Here is a 13,167-nt window from a genome sequence, read left to right as displayed (position 1 = left end):
CTTGCTCTGAAAGGAGTACTTTTCTTGGTAGAAAAGTGTGGCGAAAGTAGAACTTTTCTCAACTGCTCTGAAGAGCGTGGCGAAAGTAAAATTTGGCGTGGTGAAAGTAAATCATGAATTTATTCTTTTTTCTTGTTCTTTGACCGAGATTTATTTTGTATCTAACTTCTTCCCCACTCAAAACATTCGTCTTTTATTATATTAAACATAAGAACATTTTTAATTAAAATTATACGAAACTCACGAAGAAACCTTTCCTCGCAAGGCGTTGGAGAAAACGTAGTGCACAACTCGTGGTGAAAGAATGATTTTTCTCGAGTGATTGCTGCTCTCGCTACGCTCGAGCCGCAAACTTCACTCTCGAAAAATCACACTTTCGCCACTAGTTGTACAATGTACTATTTTTGTAAAATTAAATAATATTATTTTGTAATTAAATAGTTAAATACTTAGTGAGTTAAAATAAATTACTTAATTTTTTAAGTATTTTTGGTTTAATTTCGCAGCTGTAATTTTCCGATTCAACAAGACCTAAAAATGATTTTTTTAATGTATTAAAAATTTTAATACTCATTTCTCTCAACAAAAAACTGCTGTGTTTTTGAAGGTAATTCATCCCTATTGAAAATAATATGGGTTAAAAATGTGAATTTTTAAAAGTTTGTTTAGTTTTTTAGATAAAGAATCGAATGGTTTTTTTAAAATCGGCTCGGTAGGTTTCGAGAAAAGTGTCTCCCCAGTTTCAGAAATGTGTTTTTGAGAATAAAGCGTGTAAAGTTATTTACACCGTAGAGGGTAAATTAAGCTGGAGAAACAGTTAAATTCGCGTTTGCGCAGCACTATTTTCAGCAATGAAATATTGCGCTGCGCAGGCACAAATTGAACAGTTCCTCAGCTTCCCCAGCTTAATTTATTTTTCCCTACTTTACCCTCTGCGGTGTAAACAAGTTCATACTACACTGGATTAAGACACGGTCATAAAAAGTGATATTACTTTTTTTCTTTTGTATATTTCTTAAAAAATGTTTTGGGTCAATAATTTTATAATACTTCGGAACATTTTTAAGTAGAAAAATCCTTTGTTTTATTTAAGGACTCAAGAAGGCTATAAAGACAGGAAAGGTAGTTCAACTCGTTCAACTTTTGTACAGGCTAACTTTTATTTGCAAAAGCATTTACCACCTGGTGGTAATTCAGCATAAATATTAACGCTGATTTCTATGTACATACAATGCCTCGGCAACATGAATATTTATTTTCTCGTTACCACCCGTAGGCAATGTGCACATATCAGTTTATTACGACTTGCAACTTATTTGTCTATTTCATAAAACCAAACCATCACGTACCTCACTACTTATTGAGTCGGTCCTCCTGTTTCTAGTCTTCTTTGACAGACTTCTGCTGCCTTAATGATATTATGAATTTTTAAAATGCTCCATTATAATTTTTGTATTCGGTTTAACTTAAAAACTCATGGAGTAGTACAGTCCTCCCATGTTAGCAGAAGCTTAAACCCGAAAGAAGAATTTCATGAGTGCAACAAAGCAGCACAGCTGTTTTTATTAGTTAAATTAATTAGAATTATAAGACATAATATTAACGGTGTTCGGTGGTTTCTGAAATTTCTAGATTATGTTCGATAAACAGTTATCACCCAACAAATGCGGCACTGGCCGGTTTAAATGACGTGAAAATGGTAAACAATCATTTTCGAACAAGTTTGTTTCTGCACACAGGCACTTTTTAGAAAATCTGCTCACTAATCATCGAAACGAAACTTCTTCATTACCTATAAATCCAATCAATTTTTTTAATCAATGCAGAAACGCGGTTGCAAAGTGCTGGGAAATACCATCACAGTAATGTAGGCGGGCGATGACGGCGATAACTGTAGGTCGCACGTAACTTATAAATTTCAGAGACCATCGAAATTTTATTTTATTTATTTTTTTACTGGGTATTTTATAAGACACCATTTTTAGATTATTTAATAATTAAACGTCACATAAGACTAATATTTTCAGTTAAATTAATTCTCTACATGGAAAATACGTAATGAAACTATATCGTGAATTAGTACATCACTTTTGGATGGGACACAAAGTTCTTCAAAATTAGCAAACACTGTTCGTCAAAGTTCGTGAACTCTCAACTATATAAGCACTGAAATACCAGTTCCAAACATTCTATATATTTAATTTATTTTATCAACTATTTATGTTTCACAAATAAAACTATCCTACAATAATATTCAGTATAAATACAAAAAACAATACACTTGTATCTAAAAAATGACTTGAATGTCTTGAACCAAAGACTGGTCTGTGCCTGAATCGCCTGAATGTAAACACCGACTGAATAATGAATGCTTGATCAGCCATGTGTCATGCGCATTACGATCTGCGCATACTACTGAAAGTTGCGATTACAACAGTTCACGACTTTTTCGTGAACTTGTACCTTAACTTTTCAGTTTTTACGAACTACCTTTCCCTTACAGTTTGTGAAGAATACATTAACTTTATTTCATTTTTTCATTGAAGTTCGTTATTTCTAGTCAAATAAGCGAATGAAACTTTTGGAATTTTGTGTCCTATGCAAAATTGGTGTACTTTTCTTTCCGTGTAAAACTATAATCGATTATCTAAATGTGTAGAGTTAATAAGCTAAATAAACATACGTACATGATTAATCCGATTGTGGTTAAGCTCACTTGAGTACGGTTGACTTGAATGGATGACCACGCGCCTCCTCGACGGCCTCGACTATCGCTCTGTCGATTACTGTCCGCAGTACATGTCGTATTTTTATAGGTTAAATTAATAAAAATCCATTGATTCAAGCATAAATAATTATTACTTTAAACATTGACTAAACTATACAAACATGACAATAATTTTAGGGAAAAGAATTTGTCAATTTGTGCTTTAATCAATGCATTTTTATTAATTAACCTATAAAAACACACAAAACGCATGTAGTTTCACCATGCAACCCAATGAGTGAAACCCAAAGTTTCACAGACACTTTTTACAAAATCTGTCAACGAACCACTAGTTAGTATCTCCTAAATTACAATAATTGAAATTAAATCCATACAGAAACGCGGTTGTAAAATGAAAAGTTTAGATTAAAAGGCCTGAGCAGAATAAAACGGGAAGCGAACGCAAGCATGAGATAGAAAAGGACAGAAGTAGGTTTGTCCTTTTCTATCGCATGCTTACGTTCACGTTACGTTTTTATTCTGCGTTAGGCTTAATGTAATGCAAACCATATTTGACAGCTGAGACATTGTGCTCGCTCTGCAGGCTTCTGCCCTCTACTGGCGACTGAAAAATTTTGTAAAAAGTATATAGAAAAAAATTTGTTAGAAAATGTTTGTTTACCTTTCACGTCATTTCACATAACCTAGAAATTTCAGAGACTTTCCAACAAAGGAACAAAACGAACAAAACCAACTATTTGTTTAAGGTGATTTTTTTGCATGAGTGGACTCTCAACTTACGATATTTTTTATTCCAAAGGCACAAAAGTGTCAATATTATAGACGGAGTAAAAGCGTCAAACCCTGAACAGAATAAAACGCGAACGGGACGCTAGTTATTGTAAAAGCTAACAAATTGATATTAGATTTTTAAAACGTAAAACTTATTATTTATTAATAGTATATATTTAATATTTTTCAGCAATGGTGGGGACACGTCACGTAGTCACATTCATGCTCTTCCTGGGCATGGCCAATGCCTACATAATGAGAACAAATATGTCAGTAGCTATAGTAGCGATGGTGAATCACACGGCAATTACAGAAAGTCATATTGAATACACAAACGAATGTGGTGATGACAGAAGTAGTAATTCGACCGAAAATGTAAGTATGATTTTTAATTTTTCAATATTATTGAATATTACGCTTTACGAAATCTGTGCTATCCAGATATTTTTCTTGTTTTATTTTTTATCACCATAAAAAACTGTATAATATATAGGTATATACCACAGTAGAAACCCCATTATCCGGACAAATTTGAAATATTTTTTTGTTTTTAATTTTAAAGTTTATAAGCATTTAATACCATAAGTTTTGAATTTTCACACGAAACGTTAGTTTTAGTGTATTTTAATGATTTTAAGAAAATGTTTATGTAAATTTTTGGAAATATTTCTAACTAAACATTTATTAATGTTGATTTTATGAGTTTTATTTCGTTTCAGTTAAATAAGAATTTAAATACATATGTAAATAAATACCTAAAATTAAAAATCGAAAATTCGCTTATTTTGTACTTTATTCGATTATCCGGATAGGTGCCTACCTCCATTAGTCCCGGATAATAGGGTCTCTACTGTATAATGATTTGTATAATGATTATTCACCCAAATGCATACATGCTGTGTTTTTGGTCTGACGGAATTTTAAAAATCTTAGCACGACATTTAAAAAAACTGTCAACCCGAAAGGACAGCATATATGCATTTGGGTGTACATTTAGCTTACTACTGAACTTGTTTACACCGCCTGGCTTAAAATTCTTAAGACTGAGCCTACAATAGACAATTATTTTCATCGAATTCTTGTCAAACAATAAATCCATCAACAGACTTAGATATAAAATATATTCCACACCCTACAAAAATTGATTTTTTAAGGGAACGTTCATAAACTACGTAGCACGTCTAGGGGGAGGGGGGGGGGGGGTTAAGAAATTGTCTACCATAAGAGGAAAAAATGGCGCTAATACATGTAATTGCGTCTTCATGGGGGGTTAAAATTTCCAAAAAATTGGTCTACGTAGTTTATGAACGTCCCCTTAAAATAAAAGAATATATTAAAATCACAAATGTGGATTAAAACTACATCAGATAACTTCTAATAGAGTCAAGACAGGTGGAAAAAGAAAAAATGTCATTTACGAGACTCCTAATAGCTTTAAAGAAGGGTTAAATTTAAATAAAATAAAATGAAGAAATTGAAGATGAGTGGTGTTTATTTTGGGGTCTATGACACAATTTTTGAAAGTCAGTAAAATATCCTTAAAAAACAATATTAGCCATATCATTTTTGAATGATAAACGAATATATGGTTTCAACAATGTGTACCTATTCAAGATAAAAAATGTAGATATAAGTGTACCGATTAAAGTACAAAATGTCACAAAAATTTTTGAATCGAAAAATCAATTTATGTGTAACAAAAAAAACAAACCATTCTTATCTCTCCGAGCGTGTATTAAAAGCTTCGCCTAATATATAAACAAACACCAATGATAGAAAGCATGAGGTGATGTCATATTTTACAAAAATTTTATATGAAATGTCCATCTTTTTCAATTTTTATACTTAAGTTCCCATAAAAGAAATTGAAACTGAAATCGTACAGACTCTAGTAAATATATCTGTTAGTATGGACTCTCAGTATACACTTTACACATGAAAATAAAGACGCAGAGACTTTTAAAATTCATGTATAAACTCGGCAAAAATGATAAATCGTAAAATCATTGTTAATTCAATGAGGTACCGATGAAAAAAGAAAAGCACGTTTAAGAGGTCCCCTTACGTCAAGCTAGCACCTACTCTCAAAATACAAGAATTAAGAAAAAATCAACAGGTTATATTTTTGGGTTTTTTAGGCCTCTTCAAAAATACATTTCCCGAACTTCAAAAAGCATCCCTTTCTTTAACACAAAAATACAAAATATCTAAGCTTCACATATTTGCGTAATTTCTTCTCCAAATTGATTCAATTTTTTAAGCTTTATTGAAATAACCTACTCTTTTTAAAGATCTTGGATATTTTATATTTGTCGTGTTGAAGAAAGGGGTTGTTTTCAAGAAAGGAATGATTTTTGGAATTCTGAAAATGTATTTCTGAAGAGGCCTAAAACAACCCCAAAAATAGCCCTAAATTCTGGTATAAAAAATTTTTGGATATTTGATTGTGGATGTTGTAGTTTGACGGAACTATACTTTTAACCTTTAGAGGGCCGGGGTGGCCACTATTTATTTTGACGAATCTTTTTATAGAATTGACTTCTTATTTATAAATTTAAAAAAATAAAAAACTACTAAAATGTGTGCAAATTCCGATACTAATATTCTTGTATTTTTATAGAGCAGTAGCGATGGAGAATACGTATGGGATAGCAAGATGCAAGGCTACCTACTCAGTTCATTCTTTTACGGTTACGTTATAACGCAAATACCTTTCGGGATCCTTGCTAAGCGCTATGGATCTAAATACTTTCTTGGTATTGGAATGCTAATCAACTCTGTGTTTGGTTTGCTGGTTCCAATATCGGCGCATTGGGGCTTCTACTGGCTGATGATTGTACGATTTATCCAAGGCCTGGGAGAGGTAAGTTTTATGAAACAATTTATTTATATTTATAAATGAATATATCTCGATTATACAAAGAAAGTTTTTAATTGCAAAAGTTTTTTTTAAATGTTTTTCTTAAATGAATTAGCACAAGTTATTGTGTTGAATGAACATGTGAAAAAATGTAAAGTTTGCACTTGACTGGTAACGTAAAAGTGAATCCAGCGAGTTTATGACAAATATTCATTTGGCCGCGATGGTCATCCACTATTCCACTTTCTGCTATCGCTCGGAATGAAATGGGTACTAACAATTTAACTGGACAAGATATTTAAAAAGGGTTCTAACTCATAGTATCTACACCCCTGATTTTTCCAGACTTTCCCTGTTTATTCCCAATCAACTCGTCACTTTGAAAGTTTTCCTAATTTAAAAATAAAGTTATCTTAACTAAAGTTTACTTTCCCTGTAATTACAGTCGCTGGTTTTATTTATTGGACTAAAGCTGAGATATTATTTGTTTGTCAGTTAAACTACAATACAGTTTGTTGATTTAAACTTCACTCAATTCAAATTTTATTCTATTAAAACTTTAATTGTTGATAAAAAAACTTTAATTGGAAGTACAAAACATTAATTATTTTACAAGTTACATAATTTGTTAGACTTAACATTTTTAAGCACCGTTTTTAACCGCTGTTAAAATGTATAAAAGTATTATTTAGATTTTCCATGAAAGTTACTTAAAATATATTTTTTAAATATAAAATTTTGTTGTCAGAAAAAAAAGATGTAATATTTCTTTCAGAATTTATGTAGTTTAACTTTTACTGCTTGCATATTTCAAAGAAGAAGTTACACGTTAATCGTCTTTTAGATTAGTCATAAGTAATTTTTGTGAGTCAGTGCGTCACAAATATTTATAGAATCATTTTTTTAGATTTATTTTTCTATAACATTATCGCAAATAAAATTGTCATGATCTTTACGTTTTAAGTTGATTTTTATTCGTCAAATTTAATTTTTCGATAGCTATTTATTATTAACTAATGAGAATTTTTATTAACTAATGGATGCGAAGCTTGTAATTGTTATACAGTGTTAATGAACTCATCTTACAATAAAACAACATAAATAAAGCCAAGGACTGTATGCAGATCAGTATGTTTGATCATCCTTGTCATTAGCTGGATCGACCCTCTAAAATCCACACCATTTAACTGGGTAATTTCCTGCCAAGACTATTGCTAAGCCTCTTCTTCATGGTGATATCAAACCAATTTGTGGGTATCAAGCGCCACCTTTGTTTTTAAAAGGGTGGTCTTCCTTTTCGTATATTTTGATCCTACAATACTCTCGTTACTCTCATTTGGATTAAGTTCCTTCTTCTATTTGATTAAAACGTCAGATACAATTTTGGCGTTTAACATCCATCTTAGACACCCAAGAAAGGTACCTAAGAAGCAAAAAATGTTAGATTATGTTTACTATTTTTGGATTAAAAAAACAGAAAGAGAATCAATTACTATTACCTGTTATTGATGTTCAAGTCTTTGTTACATTCAAAATATTCAGTAAAAACTGGTTTCAAATTTATATAATTAAAAAAAACTTCCAATCAAGAAAAGTCTAACACAAACATAATCTATAAATCGTTTGCTTCTTAGGTACCTTCTTGAGAGCGCGTTTATTATGCTTTCCAAGCAACAATCTATCACAATTAAAATACCCTTTTTATGTTTTAAATTTCTTCAAATTTTATTGAGAGAGATTTGAATTTACCTGAATCTAATTGCATGCGAGAAGCTGTTTATTTTGAATGATGAATCATGCCATTAATATAAGACGCTCAAGGCTAATATTTCAATATATAAAATTAATAGCATTACTTTGAAAGATTTTTTAAGTTCTGTAGAATGTGCTATAGGAATTAAAACATAATTATTAATATTATGAAGTAGTGCTGCTTTTGGACTACCTTCAAAAACGTCATCATTTACATCAGAATGTACGTCATCCATCACCGAGCTATTAATTACCATTACTGATTTTTGAGTTTGGCGAATCCAAAATTATCCTTTAAAGTATTTGATGTTTTGTTATTGTTTTCATTTTGAAAAGCCAAGTTTTAAAAAATAATCTGTATGGTAGAGATTCAGGCTCGTCCTTCGTCCAAAGTAGGTATATTGACTATATTATACTTCGCCAGGCCTAAGTATGAAAGCTTTTTGACAAAGACAATGACAACTTGTTGTTGGACACCACGGCATCCTCCTCTTCGCTACCTTTGTCTCATTTTATTAGAGCACTAATTGCTTGCTTCATTGTGGCTATCACCCAAATTAAAATTATTCATTTTTATACAAATATAGCAAAACAAATATAAATATTATTACAACTTGAGTCACTTTCTTAATCTTCGAAACTCTAGCCAATCTTTTCCATCCGCAGCATTTACCTTAATTCTATATAATAAACTTTTATTGTCCCACTTGTGATAAAATCTTTAAAATGATAAAAAAGTTTCGCAACTATGAAATAAAGAAATTTTTATAAGAAAGCATGGTATTGATGAAGTAAATTCAAAAATTTATACTTTAACTTGGTCATAAAAACTTTTCCACTTTCTTTGCAAAAATGTAGTATTTCAAGTAATACCGTATGTTGTTCTAATAGTAAGTTTCAAATTAGATGAGATTTAAGTGATATTTCAAAACGCGACTTTTTAAATATGCTTAAGAATCAAAGTGAAATCGTTATTTGAAATCTTATATCTCTGATGTTAATACAGCTCTGATAAATTTAAAATTACTATTCTCTAAATGTTGAGGCACATGAATATTATCAAAATCTCAATTGAAAGCAAACTTTCTTGATGTACAAATTAACATAAACATCATTTGCCACAATTCTTATTTGGCGCAGGCAAAAGAAAGTATAATTTTCACTCCGATATTGATATAAAAACGATACAGAACTAAATGTTATCCTAGTTAAGAAAGCAGCTGTCTGTATGAACTAAAAGTTAGTGTTGCATGTCGCGCGATTCTCGATCGACAAAATTCGAACAAATAGTCAACATAATTGAATTTTATAATTTTATCTCAATTTTATAATACTCAGAAAAAAAATTGTATTAGAATCAAATACTTTATTTTGTTGTATAAATATTATTTTAAGATTATTCTAAATAAAGTTTGTTTAATCTAAGTAAATATTTATTTTATTTAAGGAAGACGTCTATTTTAGAAGGTCAAATACTTTGTAAGTTTCAGGAATTTTTTTAAATACAATAAAATCATTTAATGCGGGATTCAGAGAATATACGAAAAAACAAATGACAAATCTGCTCGACATGCATCACTAATTAGGATTTATTATCATTAACTATAACAGAAATCAAATCATTTTATTCTGTTTTCCATAAATCTTATTTCACTATTATTTGTCATTTATCTCAATTTGAATTCTTTCTAACTTGAGCTAATTCATATATTATTTGATGATACAAACTTCATTACCGTTAGTTTAAGTTTCAGTAGGTTTATCACAAATAAAGTTTATGTGAAATTATTCTGACAAACAATTATCCAATCCTATTGTTGAATGTATGTTTCGGATGCTTCATGATTTTCGAAGTGTTGTAATTCTAGAAAAAGGAAACAAATTTTTTTAAATTACTAGGTGACCTTTCTTACTTTTCAACTTTATTTCTTCAAAAGTTTTCATTAAATCAACTTCAATAAATTTTTGGAATATGCTTTAGTTATTGAATAATAATTCTCTATACTTCAAACGTATTTAAAATTTTTAATATCATAGAAAATGTTGATAGACAACAATTGTTCAAAAAAAAGGAAAAAGTTTTGTTTAAAAGTTGAGTATGTTTTTAGCCGATTATACCACAGTTTTACAATTTTCAAAATGGAATATCTGCAGTTCACAAAACTGAAAACACTGGTGGAATCAATTGATTTAATCAATGTTTCATTTTCTGGTGCTAGGAAGAGGTAATCTGTAAATCTAAATTTAAACGGATATTTATTATGGCAAGCAATCATACCTATTGTTTATGGACATAGACTTTCGGACCCAGATTATATCTTTTCATCACTAGAAAGTAGAAGTGTAAAGTTTTTAGTATTGAGTATAAATGAATTATATTTTAGTCCCTGGATCAAAAAACTAATCGAGTTTCTTGATCCGGGGTCTGAAGTCATCCTACCCTAAGCAGTGATAAAACTGCAATTCAGAACATCTAAAGTAAACGATCAGGGAAAAGTTAACTTCGCAGAATCTTTAAATTGTTGGTTAACATTTTGTATGTTTAGATGCTTGATGCGACATTTAATTAATTACATTTCAGTTAATATTAATATTTTTCCAAGGGGCAGGGAAATATTATTTGTCTTTGAAAGTTTTCTTCAGAAAAAGGAACATATTTTCTTTCAAAAAAGGCTTTTAGTTGTTTAAATTACATCTTTGAAGGAGGCACGTGAGTTTTAAGAAAGTTTGAATGCCTCTTCAAAGACAAATATGTTTCTTAACCACCTACATATTTAGTACTGTTTACTTCACCATCACGTTTTAAGAATATGTTTGTAATACTAAAGGACTTGTATGTAATTTATGAAGTGTGAACGATTTTTTATTGTTCGGGTATATTTCCTCCCCCTAGGAATGGATTATCCCTATTGCAGGGTCCGATCGTGCCATGTACGCACGCTATGTTGGCCAAGTGGATTCCACCTAATGAGAGAAGTCGAATGGGAGCTTTCGTCTATGCTGGTATGTTTTTCTTCAAATTTTACTTATCTAAAAATTAGTTTAAGATATTGATACACGTTAAGTCAGGTCTTAAAAGTCGTTGAATCATGAATTAAAAATTTTAAATGGTATATCATCTCGAAAAATATAAAATAGAGAAAAGTGAGGGAAAACCAATCAAAAAGTAATTTTCCCTTAACAAAAAATTAAAAGAATAAATTAATTCGATTGGTCCTTAAAATTCTTGTTTATTTAATAATTAATTTTAATTACTTTTTATTTTCGTAATACATACTTAACTGGATTCCTTTGTGAAATATCAGTATCCACACATCATATGTAAGTTTGCCAGATTATATATATAAGATTCGAAAGCTTACACTGTACAGTGCAGATAATTTCCCGGTAAGAAGAGGTTGATTAAAATAGATTAAAATGTTTACACAAAATTTTTAAAAATGACATTGGTTTGGCATTAAAAGCATATTGAATTTTGACCATATATGCAGTCATTTTAATGCATTTTATTTGCTTTTCATTAAAACGAATTAAAGTGTCAGCAATATTTAAGTCATAAATGAAATTCTAATGATTACAAATTTTATGGTATTAAACAGAATAAAATTGTTTTCAATTCTAATTACCCAATAAGAAGTAAAATGTATACCGAATTAAATAGAATATAAATGTGTGCAGATGAATTATCTTTAAAGGAATTAAAACATGGAAGTTCAAAAATGACATAAGTTTGTCATTGAAATGATTCAGAATTTAGCGATATTTGTATACATTTTAATCTATTTTAATCAACCTCCTCTTACCGGGTTTATACTCTACAATACCCCGATCTTTCCAATAATTATTAACCCTTAAAGTACACACTGAGTACAGATCGAATGGATTGAAAAAGAAAGCATTCAAGGTAAGCAACATCCAAATACGGTTACTGACTAAAGGGTTCGATCCCATGTGAGCAGAGAGCGCAAAACCGAAAGGAGTATTTTATGAGAGTGAACAAGAAAGAGCCATCCGACTATCCTTCTTGTATTCACGAAATACTGCTTCGGTATAAGCTTTCTGATTGAATGGGACTACGCTTGCACATATACATTAAAGGATTTCTCACGTACAAAGATTCCTTCCTGCTAAGTTGTTTCCATTGCATCACTAGAATGATCTGAATCTCCATCTTGTAACTTCTCAAGAGGATCTCGTCTCTTTTGGGGAGGCTCTTTAACAAGGTCTTCAGGAGGTGTCTTATCTTCCTGCGGTTCGTTTCCAGCTTCACTAGAGGAAGTGTCAGTAATCGAGAATCTTCTTGGGTTTGTCCATCCCAAATTGTATAATTTAATACGCGAATCTTTTTTTGAAAGGTTTCCAATGTATCAGTGCCTCATGATTTGAAATTCAAATTTGTACACTTGACAATCTCTGGAAGATGCATTATGAGCTTCAGAGCAATTATAACGTTTACTAGTAAGTAGGGGGTTAGTACAAGCATCGGAAAAATGTTTCTCAGCACAGTGTTCACAATTTGTTGAGGTTGCTCTGCATTACTGATACTAGAAGTGCCAAAGATTCTAACTCTATGCGAAGATAAATCTGGGTATAAATGTAGTGTTAAAAGTTATAACAATTATGTCCGAATATTGTTTTTATCTTCTGTTTATTCTTCTTTTTGCAGTAATGATCAGTTCTTTTTCTTCAGGATCCATATTTTCAATAACGTCTGAAAGTTCGGTAGCTTTTTCCGGTTAACGCCTCAGAAGAGAAAAGTAGGTTCGCATCACTTCTCTCTTCACACCAAATTTTTATTTGGTTTCTACCGCTATTGAAGATTCTCCTATTTTCCTGTATCACACTGCCTATTAATTTACCCACAGCAATGGGGTCGTATCTCCCCAGGTTTCTGTTTTGCGTGCATGATTCCATGGGAACAAAATCGAGAAGCAGAACATCGAAGATCCAGGTCTGGGAGAGGAAATTTCAGAATTTTGGGATTCCTCTGGACCCATATGTTGCAGAACAAGCAGGCTTAATTTCCCCCTACGATTGTGGATTCTGATTTAATTTC

The 13,167-nt window shown here is 31.0% G+C and overlaps 1 protein-coding gene across 2 annotated transcripts in view; it reads left to right on the top strand.

Annotated features, from left to right (window-relative positions):
- LOC122502972 (putative inorganic phosphate cotransporter) overlaps positions 1 to 13,167 on the top strand; it is a 46,063-nt gene that overhangs the window by 27,218 nt on the left and 5,678 nt on the right. For both annotated transcript variants that reach the window (XM_043613340.1, XM_043613339.1), the window contains exons 2-4: positions 3,690 to 3,874; positions 6,120 to 6,362; positions 11,027 to 11,114. In XM_043613340.1, the coding sequence (XP_043469275.1) occupies positions 3,690 to 3,874; positions 6,120 to 6,362; positions 11,027 to 11,114 (516 nt within the window). The remainder of the gene's footprint in view (positions 1 to 3,689; positions 3,875 to 6,119; positions 6,363 to 11,026; positions 11,115 to 13,167) is intronic.

Source organism: Leptopilina heterotoma, unplaced genomic scaffold (genome assembly GCF_015476425.1).
Source record: "Leptopilina heterotoma isolate Lh14 unplaced genomic scaffold, ASM1547642v1 Lhet_24, whole genome shotgun sequence".
In the NCBI taxonomy this organism is placed as follows: domain Eukaryota; kingdom Metazoa; phylum Arthropoda; class Insecta; order Hymenoptera; family Figitidae; genus Leptopilina; species Leptopilina heterotoma.
Note: the sequence above shows the minus strand (reverse complement) of the source record. Positions and strands in the feature narration are given on the sequence as shown.